Source organism: Monodon monoceros, unplaced genomic scaffold (genome assembly GCF_005190385.1).
Source record: "Monodon monoceros isolate NGI ecotype Baffin Bay Population unplaced genomic scaffold, NGI_Narwhal_1 Super_Scaffold_7, whole genome shotgun sequence".
NCBI classification, from domain to species: domain Eukaryota; kingdom Metazoa; phylum Chordata; class Mammalia; order Artiodactyla; family Monodontidae; genus Monodon; species Monodon monoceros.
In genome coordinates, this window is record NW_021703784.1 from 61,513,189 (window position 1) to 61,531,044 (window position 17,856).

General features: G+C 44.8%; 1 protein-coding gene across 4 annotated transcripts in view; it reads right to left on the reverse strand.

Annotated features, from left to right (window-relative positions):
- The window catches only part of SCUBE2 (signal peptide, CUB domain and EGF like domain containing 2), a 64,865-nt gene that overhangs the window by 21,859 nt on the left and 25,150 nt on the right, over window positions 1–17,856 (reverse strand). For 2 of the 4 annotated variants that reach the window (XM_029208316.1, XM_029208313.1), the window contains exons 8-16: window positions 17,132–17,248; window positions 16,051–16,173; window positions 13,496–13,612; window positions 12,029–12,151; window positions 11,486–11,602; window positions 11,140–11,226; window positions 9,323–9,427; window positions 6,566–6,721; window positions 5,966–6,172 (exon numbers count right to left, since the gene is read on the reverse strand). In XM_029208316.1, coding sequence (XP_029064149.1) covers window positions 5,966–6,172; window positions 6,566–6,721; window positions 9,323–9,427; window positions 11,140–11,226; window positions 11,486–11,602; window positions 12,029–12,151; window positions 13,496–13,612; window positions 16,051–16,173; window positions 17,132–17,248 — 1,152 coding nt within the window. The remainder of the gene's footprint in view (window positions 1–5,965; window positions 6,173–6,565; window positions 6,722–9,322; window positions 9,428–11,139; window positions 11,227–11,485; window positions 11,603–12,028; window positions 12,152–13,495; window positions 13,613–16,050; window positions 16,174–17,131; window positions 17,249–17,856) is intronic. The other 2 variants (XM_029208314.1, XM_029208317.1) reach the window with 2 other exon arrangements.

Genomic DNA, 17,856 nt, shown 5'->3' on the forward strand with positions numbered 1-17,856 from the left:
CACTACCTAAGGCTTTTCCTCTGCCTGAATGCTCCTCCCCATTTATGCTTCATCTGTGCATCCTTCAAAACTCACTTAGGCTTTCTCTCTTTGGGGAAGGCTTCTCTGATTCTTCCCTGGGAGGGTTACGACTTGAGGGATGCTGTCATATTTATTCAGACCTCCTCAGCACCCACCACAGAGCTGGCCCATGCAGGGCACTCCATACGAGTGCGGTATGAGTAAGATAATCACAGGGCACAGGCTATATGTGGGAGACGTGAGAGCATTCAATTTGAGATGGTTAGGAACGTAGGCTCTTGAGTCAGATCTGAATGCGAATCCTGGCTCTGCCACTGACTTGCTGCATGAAAACTGCTTACCTTCTTATGCCTTAGTTTCCTTATCTGTAAAAAGGGCATGATGCAGAATGACTTGTGATGAGACTAAATGAGATGAGACATGTAAAGTACTTAGCACAGGGCTGAACACATTAAGTGCTCAATACATGTCAGCATTTTATTAAATTATGTTTTTTAAATTAAAAGCGTTTCCTACCAAGTCCATGTGCTAAATATTGGTCTATATTGCTAATATACACTTTATATTTTCCTTGATTTAAAACAGAAAAGAAATTTGCTGCCTGTTCAGTTCCAAATAATTTCTCAATTTTGAAAACTTAAGAAGAAAATGCCTGGCTCCTTCCTGCCTCAGGCCCTTTGCACTTGCTGCTATCCCCTCCATCAGAGCACCCCCTGCCTCTATCAGAGTTTTGCATGGCCAGCTCCTCCTTCTCAATTAGGTCTTAGCTCAAACGTCACCTGCTCTGACGGTCTCCCTTGAATACCCTGTAGGGACTAGTAATCTCTCCTCCCCTCTGACCCTTTCTGTTTTATTATCTTCAGTAACACTTATAATTTCTGAAATTATCTTTCTCTTTACTTTTTTATTGTCCATCTCCTTCCATTAGAATGTGCACTTCATAAAAGCAGGCTTCTCACCCATTATGTTCTCACTGCTTCAACCTAAGTTCATAGAGTGGCACAGAGTGGGATCTCAATAAATTGTTTTAATTAAGTTTTTTCAACTACTGCAGAGGAACGCTACGACTATTAAAAGCTGAATTAAACTTTTCTAGTCTCTCAAGAACCCAGGCACTAGGATACTTCCCAGTTTGCCAGTTGCCTGGATTGTGTCTTTTTAAAATTTCAACAAGTTTTCAAAATAATCAAATACAAAAATTTATACTTTAGGGCTTCCCTGGTGGCGCAGTGGTTGAGAGTCCGCCTGCCGATGCAGGGGATACGGGTTCGTGCCCTGGTCCAGGAGGATCCCACATGTCGCGGAGTGGCTGGGCCTGTGAGCCATGGCCGCTGAGCCTGTGCGTCTGGAGCCTGTGCTCCGCAGCAGGAGAGGCCGCGTACCGCAAAAAAAAAAAAATTTATACTTTAGCAAGTATATTCCTTAAATAATGTATCCTTTATGAAAGGATAAATAGCTATGAAAGAAAAATAGAAATCCATTTCATCATTAATTTTTTCTTTTCTTTCTTCTATATATGAAGGACTTCATGAATTACTGTGAGCTTAAGGAATTTGTTCCTTGGAGAATATAATAGATATTTTTCTTTTTTGCCATCTTGCTAAAATTGATCACAGATGGTACAAAGGTCACCTGTAGAGCAGGCTGTCCCCAAAGTCCTTAAATGTCAAATTAATGAGACTTTACTGTATAAAAATGACTATAAGAAAGAAAATGTTTGGTCAGAAGTGACTATGTTCTTTGATATAACTTGGGACTTTAAATTTTATTTTTTAAAAATGATATTGGAAAACCAAAAAATTCAATGGAAAAATAGGCAAAGCATAAGGATATTCTCAGAAGAAGAAATCTAAATCGCCACAGACATATGAAAGCATGCTCGGTCTTACTAATAATCAAAGAAAAACAAGTTAAAATGACTATTATTTTTACTTATCAGATTTGCAAAAATTTAAAAGATCAGTAGGGCTTCCCTGGTGGTGCAGTGGTTAAGAATCTGCCTGCCAATGCAGGGGACACGAGTTTGAGCCCTGGTCTGGGAAGATCCCACATGCCGCGGAGCAACTGGGCCCATGCGCCACAACTACTGAGCCTGCGCTCTAGAGCCCGCGAGCCACAACTACTGAGCCCACATGCCACAACTACTGAAGCCCGCCCGCCTAGAGCCCGTGCTCCACAACAAGAGAAGGCACAGCAATGAGAAACACGCACACTGCAACGAAGAGCAACCCCCGCTCGCCGCGACTGACAGAAAGCCCGTGCACAGCAACGAAGACCCAACGCAGCCAAAAATAAATTAAATTAAATTTAAAAAAGAAAAAGATCAGTAATATATAATCCATGCTAGCAGTGAGGCAGGGCAAAAAACACTCAGATACAATGTTGGAGGGAGTATATATTAGTATATATATATTTTTTGGAGGGTAATCTAGCAGCATCTATTCAGTTTTAAATATGCATGTCCTTTGACCTGCAATTAGACATCTGCACATCTATCCTTCAGAAATACTGGACACGTGCACAGAAAGAAAATTCACTGCAGCATTATTTGTAACAGAAAAGTCAGGAATAATGATTAAATGTCCACTAATAGGAGTATGGCTAATAAACACTGGTGTCTTAAAACAAATATAGATTAGGAAGCTTTAAAAGAAGTATGGTAGCTCCTCTGTTAGCATGGAAAGATGTCCATGATCTACCCTGTAGTTAAAAACAATACACAGCACTATTAAAACTGCATTGATATATTCTTTGTTTTTTTCACACATAAACCTACAGCCTATTTTCAATACAGCAGCCAAAGTTATCCTTTTGAAACGTAAGTCAGAACCTTGTTACCTCTTCACTCAAATCCCTTCATTGGCTTTTCTCTCACTCAGATTCAGCGACCTCACCAGGATTTCCACTCCCCACATGATCTGGCCCTCTGCTACTGCTCTTACTTTCTTCCTCTGCCCTCCCTCCCTCAGCTCTCATCATCTTGGCCTTCTCTCCAGCCCTCAGGGGTTTTGTACTTGCTGTTGCCTTTGGCTGGGACTCTTTCCCCCAGATCTCCCCATAGCTGGTTCCTCCCATCCTTCACATCTCTGCCCAAATGACACTTTCCAATGACCACTGTCCCTGAACACAGTCTATGTTTTGGGGGAGTACACTCCTCCTCACCCCTCCCCTTGCCAAAACAGAATCTTCTATTCTACTTCTCTGCTTACCTGTTCGTCACCCCCTTACCACCATTTGCTACAGGATATATTTCCTTCTTTATTGGTTTGTGGTCTGTCTCCCTCCTCCAGAAATGTAAACTCAATGAGGGCTGAGATTTTTGCTCTTTTGTCTCATTATTGGATTCCCAGCACCTAGAATAGTATCTGGCACACAGTAGGTGCTCAATAAATATTTATTGAATGAGTCAATAAAACTTCATTTTTATACGTGCATAAAAACAGATGTGGAAAGATAAACAGCAAACTATGGACAGTGATTATTTCTGGGGAGTGGGATTGGGAGCTAATGGGAAAGTTTCCATCCTAACTGTGTACATTTCTGTATCATTTGGAATATGCACCACTTAGGTAATTAGAAACTAAATAAAAAATATTTTAAAGGAAAAACATAATGGTTCCATCTCTCCTTCCAAGTGACTCAAAGCAGTCTTTGGGCTCTTTTCTAGAAACACAAAACAATTTCTAAAAAGAACTACCCTAGGTTTGTCTCCACTGCATGTGCCATCAGAGCTCAGAAAATACCAGTAAGCCTGCTTTTTATGATGTTCAGTAAGCCTGCTTTTTATGATGTTCTAACACCATTAAACAGATCAGGAATATAAGACACACACACACACACACACACACACACACACACACAAAGACACCATGGTTTGCCCATGCCAGGAGTCTGCTGGGTAAAAAGCCTTTCTAACTAACACATCTGACTCCTCTTTACACCCACTTCCTCCCTCCAGCAGGAGAAAGGAGTTTCACTGGTAGTTCCTTGTGCTGTTTCTTTGACATGGTAAAATCTTTAACACTGCTGTCAGGCAGGGTGAACCTGATGTTGTGGACTACAAAATTCATCCAGTGCTAGAGGGAGCTCTTGAGACAGGATACATGGCCTCTCTTAGAAGCAAATCCAACTCAACTTAGCGTGATAAGCATCTCAGGGACACGTTCACACACACAACAGCTACACAAACCTTGTACTGAGTGTCTTTCACTAGCTGTCACGGTCATGAGGTCTCTGTTAAGTAACTCCTAATCCTCCCCCTGAGGCCTCTATTCCCCAGAAGCATCCCCATGGTAGTACTAATAATACTCTCACTGGGAGTTGTTCCACAGGGCCCTTGACACTAGCTTTTCCTGAACTCTTAACTGACCCATAAACCTCCCTGGTGAGCCTGCAGGGCCTCTTCCCACAGGACAGAAGTTGGGGGAAGGGGTGCAATTCAGCTCTGAGAGGCCAGAAGGAGGCTGGCCCGCCTATCCTGACAGTTTCTGCAACTCACCCTGGAAAGCAGGGCGGCAACAGCCAACTCTCATCACCATTTTGGTATGGAAACTGGAACGCTTAGAATTTTCAGTGAGAACCAACCAACCAGCTGGGTTGTTCTTACCATTTTTTTTTTTTTTTTTAGGAGAGTCAGCTGGAATAAAAGTCAAGACTATCTGAGAACCAGCCCCTGGTGGACAGTTACACTGATTTTACACATGATTTTCACTATGTTTTGGCAAAGCAACAGAGTTGGGCTGTGGACCTATTGCTGACAATTCTTCTGAACAAGTGCCTCTGGGCTCAGCTTTGCTTCTTCAGAAACACTGGTTTATCACTCCGTAGCTCAAGCATCATTTCTCAGGCCTCATGATTCTAATGATACTTCAGAAAGGACATCAATTTAGTCTGGAGGGGGTCTGGTTATCGAAATTCACCTTTCTTGGGACCAGAGCACAGGTTTTGGAGTGGGACCATCCACGGGACCTCGGGCAAGAGCACTTACCCCTCTGAGCTCCAGTTTGCTCATTTGTAAAATGGAGATAATAATACCTACCTGGTAAGATTACTGGAAGGACTGAATGAGGTCATGCAGATACAACGCTTAGCGTTACGCTTGTGACAGATGAGGATTCAACAAATGGTTACAGCATTACTGTAAAGAGAGACCCTAATTTCCCCCCATCTAAGACTTTTTAGGTAGAATCTCTCATAATTGCCCAGAACAGTCTCTCACAACAAACAAATCTCAAGACTGACCACCCTGGAACGTCTTGCACAGATTCCTCTTGCCTGGAACTTCATCAGAGGAATAGAATTGATATTGCTCAAGTTCCAGGCCTCAAGTTTAATTCTGATACATGCACACACACACATACATACACACACCACCACCGCCACCACCACCAACAACAACATACACTGGAACTGACACTATTAGAAAGCTTGGGCCATAGCTCAGGGATCTCATAAGGCAGCTGAGCGACCCCCAGCCTTGCCTCTGCACAAAACTATGGACAGGAGTTTGTTCATTGCCACCATGTGTCACACCAGAGGGATGATAGGGGAACTGTGATAGTGGAGTGTCGAGAAGGCTCATGGATGCCTTATACTTGCAGTCCTGCCCCAGCTGGGGGACCACAGTGCTTTGAAGACCACGGTCCCTCAGATCCTTAAGGGGCAACACTCCCTCTTCTCATCAACTCTGCCTCTTCCATTCTGTCCCTCAACCCAACAGAGAGTTATTAAGTGCCAGGCACTATGCCAGGTGCTGGGGGGCTCCTGATCCTGTAGGCAAGGCCAACACCCACATGTAGTTCTCAAATGAGCATGGGTGTCCCAGGTGTTCTCTGGAAGAAGCCTAGGGAGAAGGGATGGGCCAGACTTGCTTTTGGTTACCCTTAGTGTTTTTGGAGCTCAAGACAGTTGTTAGCAAGAATGTCCCGGCCAGCAGGCCACTCACCACATTGGTTTCCTACATGGCCCTGACCCACTCCACAGGACTCCGCCCAGTGTTCAGATGTTTGGGGAGACTTTTTAGCCACTTCGAGGTCCACGCCTGAGAGCTGGAGGTGAAACTGCTCCCTGTGGGCAGCCTTCCGGAGCGTGCGGATGGCCTTCCGGAGCCGCTTCTCTGTTCGCTTTATGATGCAACTCGGATCACAAGAGGCTGAAGAAACGAGAGGGACAGCAGTGGAGGGGTCAGGCTGCAGCATGTGAGCATGTCCAGACCAACTGCAGGATCCACAAACACCCACAGCTCCCTGTGCACAGCATGGGGAGAGGCTTGGAGCTGGGCACCTAGCAGGCTGGGCAGCATTCAATTCAAACAGAAATTTGTTGACCAAAATGGTAGCTTTGGGTTTTGATGAAGCAGATAAAGTCATCAGGTTCCAAAACAATTCAGTTTAGTTTGGGGGTGAATAAAAACAGGAGATACTTCAGTGGTTGCACTATTTCCGGCCACCCCCCCACTCCCGGCAAGAATGATGAAAAGTGAAAGGCAAAGAAATAAGGAGCAAGCCGTAAGAAGTCTGGCACCACAGACTGTTTTCAAACCAACCTGTCACCTCCTTTTGGTTAGTTTCAAGCTCAAACTCAACAGTGATAAACATTTCCTTAGGGGTGCTCGGTCGTCCGGGGGCTCCCGGGACTTGCTTGCCAGAGCTGCATGTAAGGTTTGCGTAGCGGAAGCTCTCTTTTACTGAGCTGTGCTTCTCTGTATGAAGAAACAAAATTATCGGAAGCCAAATCCTGGCAAAGCACTCAGCTGAACATTCGCTACAACTCTGTAAACATTTCATTAGAACATCTCTCAAGGGACTAGATGATTAACTCCATATGCCAAGACGCTGCAAGACCTCAGCTTGCAGCACGATGACACTTTAATCCTGAAGAACCAGTACTGCCACCTATATAACTTTACAATTTAGCTCTTGAAACTTATTTTCATGAATAAATGCTGGATGCTTCCGACTGACCGGCCACATCTGTGGAAGATGGGGACCAAAGATCGTCTTGCATTCCTGACTGGTAATTTGTTAAGGTGCGTTCATGTTCTCACAGTTGGTTTCTTTAAAGCTGGACTATGATGTCTCAAGCAGGGGCTGAGGGGCTTCAAGTAAGGAACGAGCACAGGAGTAGCAAGGAAATTAACTCCTGCTTTCAGGCAAACTGACCTTGGAGTAATTCCAACCCAAAGGGAAAGCTGGAAAGCACGTCAACAATGATGGCTCAGTTTGAAATAACCAGGAGCAATAAATGGCACAAAGAATCAACAGAACCAAACAATACCATGAAGGCACGTAGGATGGGAGTGGAAGTGTTACGTAAGGCAGGGCTTTGTGCATCCTCATTCCTGACTTTGGCCATCACTCCTCCCTCCATGGCTTCCAGTGAATCTTTTAACTAATGATTGTTAACCAGAACCAAAGAGCAGGTCCACATACCATCCACACAATTAACTAATCTTGCTTTATTGAACTGAAGAATTATCTGTATCGTGTTCTTCTCTAACATTATAAGGATGTTCAAATCAGCAGGTCATCAGGACCAAAGGAAGGAGAAGGCAAATTAATTTTTCCCTAAAGATCTATCTTACCTTTTCAAAAGGCTAACTTCACATCTCAAACTGAACAGATGCTCATTCTGAACATGTTTTCCTTTCCATTTTTCCATATCTATTTTTTAAACTTTTTATTTTGAAATAAGCTTAGCCGTATAGAAAAGTTGCTAAGAGAGTACTCAGAGTTCCCATATACTCTTCATCCAGTGTCCCCTAATGTTAACATCTTACATTTACACGTATCTTCATCAAAACTAAGAAATTAACATTAGTACAATACCATTAAGTGAACTAAAGACCAAATCTTTTTTTTTTTTTTTTTCGGTACGCAGGCCTCTCACTGTTGTGGCCTCTCCCATTGCGGAGCACAGGCTCCGGACACACAGGCTCAGCGGCCATGGCTCACGGGCCCAGCTACTCCGCGGCACGTGGGATCCTCCCGGACCGGGGCACGAACCCGTGTTCCCTGCATCGGCAGGCAGACTCTCTACCACTGCGCCACCAGGGAAGCCCCCAAATCTATTTTTAAATAATGCTTTCCCCTCTGATTAAAAGTATAAATGCTCACTGTGGGGAATTTGGAAAATGCAGGACAAAAATTAAAATCACTCATCCTCCTTCCACCCACATATAACCCACTAATAAGGACATGGTGAGTTTTCTTTGTTTTTCTTCTACTCACGCTTTTTCTTATACAATTTAGGTCGTATTAGATATACACAATGTTACTCTCTCTTTTTCCATCTTAGCATTATAACAAGAACATTTTCTAATGTCATTAAACATTCTTTGAAAACCCATAATTAATAGCTGCATAATATTCCATCAAATGGAGGTGCCCAAATTAATCTTGGTTAGTTACTTAAGATAGGCACTCAAATGTGACTAGAGGGCTTCCCTGGTGGCGCAGTGGTTGAGAGTCTGCCTGCCGATGCAGGGTACACGGGTTCGTGCCCCGGTCCGGGAAGATCCCACATGCTGCAGAGCGGCTGGGCCCGTGAGCCATGGCCCCTGAGCTGCGCGTCAGGAGCCTGTGCTCCGCAACAGGAGAGGCCACAACAGTGAGAGGCCTGCATACCGGAAAAAAAAAAAAAAAAAAATGTGACTAGAGTGATTTTGCATTTATTTGTTTGTACAGTTTATTTGAGGGTAGATTGGGGAAAGAACCCTCCCTAATACATGACTCCTGATTTTTTTTTCTAAAATTATTCTATGAAATAATACTGGAAATGTGAGCTGGGGAAGAAAGAGGAATGTTGGATTCTGCTCTTTTCATAAGGCCAGGTCTACTTGGAGAGTATTTGTTCTGCTGAAGCCAAATGGCATCACTGCCTCCAAAAACTAAATCCAGCAGGAAAGCTGGATATTACATCTTTGTTCATCAAAGATTACCCTTTCTGAGCCAAACCTTTTTTTCATTTCTTTGGATTCGGATTTTGGATTATTTTAAGGAAACTCTAAGGTCTAGAAAATTTAACCCAGTATGATCACAAGGTACTAATGCATCTTAAGCCCTCATTGATTCCTATTAACTCACAGCTTTCCCCAGAGCTTCACTCTTTGTACCCTGCAAAGGAAACCCTGAAGAATAACTCCAGAAGCATATGGAGGTGCCAGGAGAGGCTCTTCTTCATCTTGTGAAGAGAGTCCACAGAGATTCTGAACTGTTTGATCCCATCTGAATGGCTCGGCTCATTACAGGCCCCTTTCCCACCATGCAGGCAAGCTCCCTGCACCAGCCATCTGATTCCATACCTGGTAGTACTGGTCGCAGACCCTCGGGAAACAGATCAGCCTTTTTCAAACTACACTTGCCTTCATTTAGCTTAAAGGTTACACTTGTCCTGATGGTGGCGACATCTTCAGAAAGAAACAAGTGAGAGATGTTACCTTCAGAGGCAAAGGAATGGAAACACCAGTGGGTAATGGAGAGCTGTCCATTGCTGGAAGTACACCCTGAGCCCCTCTCTTATGCTGAGGCCAAGAAAGTTTGGGATTGGGGAGCGCCCATTCCCTTGGACTGGGAGCACCAGGAGCCTCCTAAGAGTTACACTTATCGCTCCATCTGAGATGAATCCAGGGCTCAAACATAACAAAGGAAGGGCCCAAAACAGCCTCAACGGTGAGATGAAAAATGAGGTCATTTCTGTGCCTTTCCAAGAAGGAAGGCCAGAATCCCCCAGTTCAAATTTGAGCAAGACAGCTGAGGGAAATGGAAGGGCAGATTCTCCTAAATAAGCCTGTCCTGGGAGGACAGGGCTGAGGGAGCCACCATTCCAGACAAGGATGGCACTCACTAAACGTGGCTAGGATTTTCAGGGTCTGTGAGGGAGCAAGTCCTACTTTGAGGGTCTCATATGGAAAATTCTGTTCTCCTTCCATGGTCAGTCTTAATCATGTTAGGCTCTGGAGCCAATGACCAGGATTCAAATTCCAGCCCTTGGACTTGTGATGAGAACTTGAGCAAGGTACTTAGTCTCCCTAAGCCTCAGTCTTCTCATCTGTAAAATAGACATAATTACAGTCCTTACGTTACCGGGCTGTTGTGAGGATTAATGAGATAATGCAAAACAAAAAGTGTTTAGCCTACTGTCTGGTACATAGTAAGAACTGAATAACTGTTAACTATTTGCTTGCTCACCTTAGGGTGGCCTTAATCTCCGAGTGATCATCACTACGACTTTTGGTGAAACAGACCGTGAAGTCCCCTCTGGCTGGGTCCAAACATCAGACAAGAGGGGCAGTGAAGGATAATGCTTAAGACTCTGGACCCAAACTGCCTGGTCAAAATCCTGGCTCCACTATTTCCTATCTGAGTCACTCTGGATATGTTATTTCACCTCTCTGAACCTCAGTTTCTTCATCTGGTTAATGAGGATAACAGTAAAATTGCCCCAGAGGGCTGTAGTGTGGATTAAATCAGCTAATACACGTAACACAGCGGCCGGCATGTTTTAACTGCTCCATCAATTCACACAAGCTGTTATTATCATGCTTTGCATCTCTATCTTTGCTTATATACATAATATGGACATCAAGAACCATTTCCTTATTCAGATGTTCACATGACATCATCACAGATGTTTGTCTAAATCTGGGAGGACAAGGCCTCTTACAAGCTTTAAATGTCCTTCTTTGTCTTTTGATAAAGGGTTTGGGCCCCTTTCCCTGGTCAGAATCCTTGCTCCCCTTGTCATGTCCCTGTCTCCACTGATGCCATGTGCCCCAAGCCCACATTTTCTGCCGAGCCTCTGAGGTGCTGTATGGTACAGGGAGTTGGGAAGACCTGCGTCTCCTGGTCCCAGAGCTACGTGGGCCTCTGCCCAATATGATGACCCACCAGGGCTGCATGGAGCCTTCCAGCACACAATGGACACTCAGTAAGTGTCTGTTATGTGGCGAGTCAGATCGCAGGCACCAAGGCTACAGGTAAGAACAATCTGTAACGTGCTTGCGGCATCAAAGGGATTAGGAGAAAAGAAAACAAAGCCAACGCCCAAGAACAGTATCCCACAAATGAAGCCCATTGAACACGGTGAGCCCCAGAGACAACACGCAGGTTTGGTAATTACCCCCGAAAGCAGAGTCATTTGATTTTTGCTGTTTGCTCCTGAGAGGAGAGGAAGAGCCGCAGGTGACAGAATAGGCCTCTTGCAGTCCTGACAGATAGAATGTGGATCGTCAGCAGGTAAGCAAGGTTACAGTCTCTCCCGGTGGCAGCTCAAGTTACCCGCAACCCCACTCCATGTGAACCACTAGAAAAGCCCCCAGAATACAGGGTCTCAGAGCATAGGCCTCCAGTGGTGAGGGGGCAGCTGGTCAAAGACCTGGAAGCCCTTTGAAGCCATCTAACACCTGAAGGCCAGGAAGGCCTGGCCCTGGCATGAGGACCTGCCCCAGGGCCTGGGACCCACTCACCTGAAGAGAGGTGAATGCCAGAGAGACATCTGAGGAAGCACCTGTCTCCTCCACCACTCTTACCACACTGCAGGGACACGTGGGGTGATACGCTAGTGGGCAGGACCCCCTCCACTTCTAGACAGGACAAAATACAGACACTTACAGAGAGAGAAGGTGTGACAAGGACGGCTGAGTCCCATGCTCAAAGGCCCCAAGAAGAGAAGGTAGTGCCGATGCCCAGCACATAACACAGACACCACGTTTATTCCCCCCAGGGTAAAGGAGCGCCTTGTACTCTATTCTTTTCATGCAGAAAAGCAACCAGGAAAACGAAGTGAGTTCCAACCTACGCAGAAGCACAGAAGGAAACGCCCAAGGGCCTGCAAAGTATCTCCTGTTTTTGAAGGATTTAAAGAATGGCTGCTGCAGCTCGGGGGAGGAGAATGCAGTGGATGACTGGTCAGCCGCACTCCGGGTCCAGTGCGACCAGGGGGACATGGGAGAGTGCTGCTGGGCCAGCGGAGAGCCCGCGCACTGAGCCCGAGCCTCGGCGCCTCTTACCCACACAGTCTTTTTTATTCCAGTGGAGCTTGTGCGCAGAGTGGCACCGGCATTCGTAGCTGCCCACGGTGTTCACACAGACCTGCTGACAGCCTCCGTTGTTGACGCTGCACTCATTCGTGTCTGTGGAGCAAAACGCTCTCCTGTCACAGCAGCCCTTTGCTGACGCGGCTGACACTATCCCTCCATCAAAGAAGGAGCAGGAGGTGAGTCGCACGGCTGAAGCTCACTGAACTAAGGGAAGGTGCTGACCGCCTTCAGAATGTGCACTTGGCACGCACGAGCTGACCCACTCCCCACTCAGTGGTCTTCCTGGCACGAGCCTCACCAGCATGGACCAAACATTTCCACCAGTAAGGACACTCAGAAGGGGTCACACTCTATTTTCAGGTGTCAAATTCAGACACTGCACAGGCTTCCAGTTTAAAACTCCACCATCCTCCTGGGCTACATCCCAAGAGAGACAGAGAGAATTAGGATTCCCCACTTGGCGGTTCATATAGTTGGGATACAGATAAGAAAAATGACTTGCACTAATCCTCATCAACGTGAGACTGAGTCCAGGTCAGAAGGTGACTCCAACTAAAACCCAAATACACGTCCGTATTCAGGGAATATTTCCTTGGGGTTTCTTGATGGACTGGAAGGGCATGTGTTCAGCCATGCCAGAGATGTGTCGAAAAGGAGAAGAGAAACAACACTATCTACAGCAAATCACGACTATCCATTCTTCTTAAGGACACAGGAAACAAGGATGGGGCAGGAAGTACTAAAGCCAGTGGTTCCCACATCCTCAGATCCCCAAAATCACCTTGAAGCCCTAGACTTTTAGAGTAAGAATCAGAATCTGTGTTCTCAAAGATTGCTGAATGGATCTGATGATTAGAGACAGCAGAGTGACGCCAAATCTGACCTAAGCCATAGTTTACTTAGCTGCAAGGTCATGAGACATCAGAACATGTTGCTGCAAGGGCTCAGAGCAGGGAGACAGAGGCCATGGTCCCACTTCCAGCTCAGAGACCAGCACAAAGACCAGCTCAAAGAGCTCAAACCAAGCTCCGCAGCCAGTTCCTATGCACAGCAGAGCTGTGGAATCGGTTGGTGCACTGCCAAGCCTCTCCGAGGGCCATGACTTCACTATCTTGGGAAGTTCCAGCGGACAGGGCACCAGCTCCTGAGAGACCCACCCACTGTCTGAGTACAACTGTATCAATAAAGTCCATAAAGAATTCACAACTGAAAGAGCTCAGCTCTTCTCTCTACTCCATTTCACACGTGACGAGTTAAAGGGATCAATGTGGGACGATTTCCCATAGCAGCTGCTTCCCTCGAGTCGATGGACTCCCTACTACTGTATAGGGCCTGGTATGTCCGGTTCAGCCCCCAAGGTAGAAAAACTGGCCCTGATCTGGGGAAACCTTAGGAATAAGGCCCAGCCTCATCCAACTCTAGAGGGATTCCACTCACCTCCACAGTGGGTAAAGCCATAGAGGGTGTACCCTTTGTTGCAAGCACATGCAAATGTGCCAGGGTGGTTGATGCAGCTGTGGTCACAGGTCCTATCCAAAGAGCATTCATCCACATCTGTAATTGTCAAAGGGAGAGGGGAGCTGAAACCAACTCTGAGGGACAGTGGAGAGAAGAACACACTTACAAGAACACCAGTTGCTGACCAATAACAAAAACAACAACGTGAAAATTATCTATCAGTTCTCCCTGCTCACTTGTGTTAAACAAAGCGTTGAGCAGCCCACAATAAGTATACTCACAGCCAGGACCCTTATTTCCAAATTCTGTTGCACACTGCACTTGCCTAAAAGCTCAGTTGGTCTCTCTCACCCATGCTTATCTGCAGGGCTGAATAATTTAAAATATTTAAATGAAGTCAAATGAGATAACATAACTAAAAGGGGTTTGTAAACTATTAGGGTGCTGCCTGTGCATTATTACTGTTCTATTACTAATTGGTAAAGGAGCAATAGTAATTTTATAAGCTATGGCCAATTAAAAGGAGAAAACACTTAAGCTGGAGATAAATCTAGCTCCTATCTCTTTTGGGTCTTGCCAGAATTCATCTTCTGGCCCCAGGAGGCCAGTTGATCCTGGGTTTTAATGCCCTCTGCACTAAAAGAATGCATTAACATTAACATCCTCAGTAATTTTCTATTGCAGACACTGAAATGTGGTGCTTAAGCACCAAACAGGATCCTCTTGGCCAATCCCTTGGCTTTGTTCCTCCCCCATGGTTCAGTTCCAGTTCCTCCCCCATGGTTCCCTCCCTTCCCGGTTCAGCATGAAGGCATCCTTGGCTGCAGTTGAGGTCATGGAAACTAGCCTCAGGAGGCTGTATTTGTCAGTCTAATCATCTCTTCTTCCCTGGTCTGGTTCTTACATCTTTCCTGTACACTAGAATCTCAGTGCTTCACTTCCTCAACTCTTTGGAAGATTTTAACAGAGTTATGACTTGTATCTCCAAATGGATAAACCAGGACCAGCACAGGACTCAGTGGAAGCCAACTACACCACTGCTAGATCCCTTTTCAACACCAAACGTGCCACGAGAAACTATGTTAACAAAAAACAAACATTTGGAAGGGACTGGAGGAATGAAAAACATGAAATAAAAGAGGGCAAAATCTTACAAAACCTCGTCATCCGTAACTTTTCCCAGGAGTCCTGACAATTTCTTTAGTAAGTTTGTTCTGTGTAAATATTTGTTCTACCAAGACTGATCAGTGAAAAATGAGAAAAAGTCCACTTCTTCTGTAGTAACTGATATCATTCTATGAATTCTTTTATTAAGATCAGCCAGTTACCGAGAAAGTGGGCTCATTCAGTAGCTGACTTTGGCTGCTCACAACAGGCTTTTGCTTTGTCAAAAATAAGCAGATCACTTTTCTAATTCCTTTTTAACGTGTTGACACAGCTTAAATAGTATTTCTTGCTCTATACATTATGAAACATTATGTGGAACGGCAAATTTTCCTTCCAAGTCAAACAGAAGAAAACTGTGCAGTAGTCATCTAGAGTGAACTTGCTGAATTTAAAGGGGTGTGAAGTGTCTGACAAATTACGTACCAAGAAGAAAAAAACAAGAGAGAAACCTAATTCACACCATAAGATTATAGAAAGGTAATGTTGCATCTTTATTATATGAAGTGAAATCAGATACTATTTTCTGATTTTGATTTAATCCTGGGATTTCTAACAAAATAAGTTAGGCTGTTCTTATTCTCAGCGATGGATCAGAAATAAATGACAGTACGTCTTTCCTGAGAGTTTCTTCCTATATGTCAGCGGGGCATAAAATGTGCTCAGCTGAAAATATAAATGATGCCCCCAACCCAAAACAGCTTATCACTGTGCAAAACACTTATTAATATCAACAACTGCTACCCAGAGAAGTTCCCTTGCTGCGCCCCTTATATGGGAAGGATGTGTCTGAGAAGGGGTCTGAAATCCTGCCCAAGGACTGCCCAGCCTTTCCTCCACTTAATCCCCTCCCTCCCTCACCCTTACCCTTTCCCCAAACACCAAAGGCTGGTCATTCAAACAAGGCCTATAAGGAAAGGACCAACTGGTTGACCCCAACTTTTTGCTGAGAAAAGGTATGTTAACTAAATCAACAACTTTTTGTCACCAAATTTTGTTAGAAAATCCATAACATTAAAGGGAATTTTAGAAAGGGAAAATTATTCATAATTTCAACACCCTAATGCAACCCTGCTTGCATTCTGTGATCCATTCCACTTCTAGCAGCGAGCTACGCTGTAATCACACCACATGGGTTCACTGAGGTGTTCTCTAATCATTAACAGCTTAATTTCCAAAATATACCTGTGAGCTACCTCAGTGTTTTTATTTTACTTAACAGATGAAATAAGTGAAGCACAGGGTGGAGGTTGGATTAATGACTCCGTAGAGAAGCCCAGCGAGCCAGTCTCTGTCCAAGCCGGGTTTCGTCTTCTCCAATCCAACCAGTGGGCATTACACAGCACAGCTAGCTACGTTTCAGCACATACCTTGGCAAGACTTCTCATCTGTTAATAATTTAAATCCCTTTTTGCAGCTGCAGTCAAAACTGCCCACGGTGTTTTTGCAGAAATGATCGCAACCTCCATTGTGCGTCTGGCACTCATCAATATCTGTAACAGTCAAGCATCGGCAAATCAGACAGCGATACTTGCCTCCTTATCCACAAATCCCTGAAGTGCTATTGTGTGCGCTTCATTATTCTCTGAAACAAAACAGACCCATAAAAGCATTTAAGGATGTTTGTTGATGTTTTTAAACTTACACACGTTCTCTTGTCTGGCTTAACCCATTTTGAAAGACAAGTGCCTGGTCCCCTGGAGAACTCTGACTTACACTGTCCCTCCCTTGACTAGCATTAAGGAAACAAGCTATGGGAAAGAACGGTGATGTCCTATTATATTCTCATCCTTGCACAAGTCTCTCAAGATAAGATGGCTTCCTTTCCTATACTTCCCATTCCAGTTTAATGATTAAAGTTATAAGGAGCTAGAATATTTGTTTTGGCAAATTACACCACGATCAAATAGCCTCAATGCTTTTAAGTGATTTCTGACACTCAATTAATTTTACCTTTTCTCAGTTTCAACTGGTAACTGGTTATCTACTTTTTTATCACGTTAAAGAACTAAGCCTTTGTACTCTGGCCCATGAAATACTCGGTCATCGGGGTCTCTGTGCATCAGTACAAGTTAATCGTACAGTTATTCATTGTTCTCTGGATAACAATCTTGGCTGTTATTTATATAATAATCTCTAGACTGTTATTTATGATATGATGATATTATCTCCTGCAAATGAATGTTCCCTTGAACAACTGCTTTCTTCTAATAAGGCCACTGCCTGAAATGGATCATTTGATGTTTGTAGAAGCTGGCCTTCTCAACAGTTAGTGAAATTAAGCTGGTTCTAATTAAGCTTACTCAGTTACAACCTTCTACTAGCCCAGGGAAGAAAAGCTTCCTTTTGATCGATATGAATCATAAGCAAAACTGGGGTCCCTCAGGAGGTGTGGAGGGGAAGAGCTGCCTTTACTCCCACACATTAGCCGCATGGAGGGGCACAGGCTACCTTTACAGGTCTTCCCATCCAACTGGAGACTGAATCCGACGGGACAACTGCAATGAACACCTGTCGAAGTATCCTTACAGGTGCGATCACAGCCTCCATTGTTGACAGCACACGTTTCTGCCAAGGAGGTAAGAAAAAGGCAGTTAGCTTCCTAAAGAAGTGCTCACACAGCTGGGAAGAAAGGGGTATTGGTGCAGTGTTAATACTTGACAAAAATTCATGAAAGTCAGGAAGCGTGTGGGGTCCTCATGGTCATATCCCAAGCCTCTGCCACCTGCAGGTGAGTTAGAGGGAGAACAGGGGCAGCTCCTCCCCGCACCCATCTAAATAAGTGACATCTCCCGAGGAAGCCTGACAGGGTGAGAGAAGGGGAAAGATGTCTCTGCCAACCTGCTGAGCCTTTTCAGTGGCAGATTTGAAGCCACTAAAAGCTCCTGTTGATCGACAGCCAGTGACCTGCAAGTATGACCACATCTAGCAGCCTAGATGTGAATGCAGAACACAGCAAAGGGGGATGTTCCCTCCTTTATCCTGAACCTTCTCTATTCACCATGTGTAATGGGCAAAGCAAGAGAGGGTAAACGTTGCCCATGCCACCCATTCCCTTGCCGCAGACCAATGACTTCCTCCTGGCAACTGCCGAGTAACTCAGATTAGAAGTTTACCTTTCCTTGAAAGGAGAAAGACCTGTCATAGTTACATGAAAAAGCAGCCACAGTTGTTAA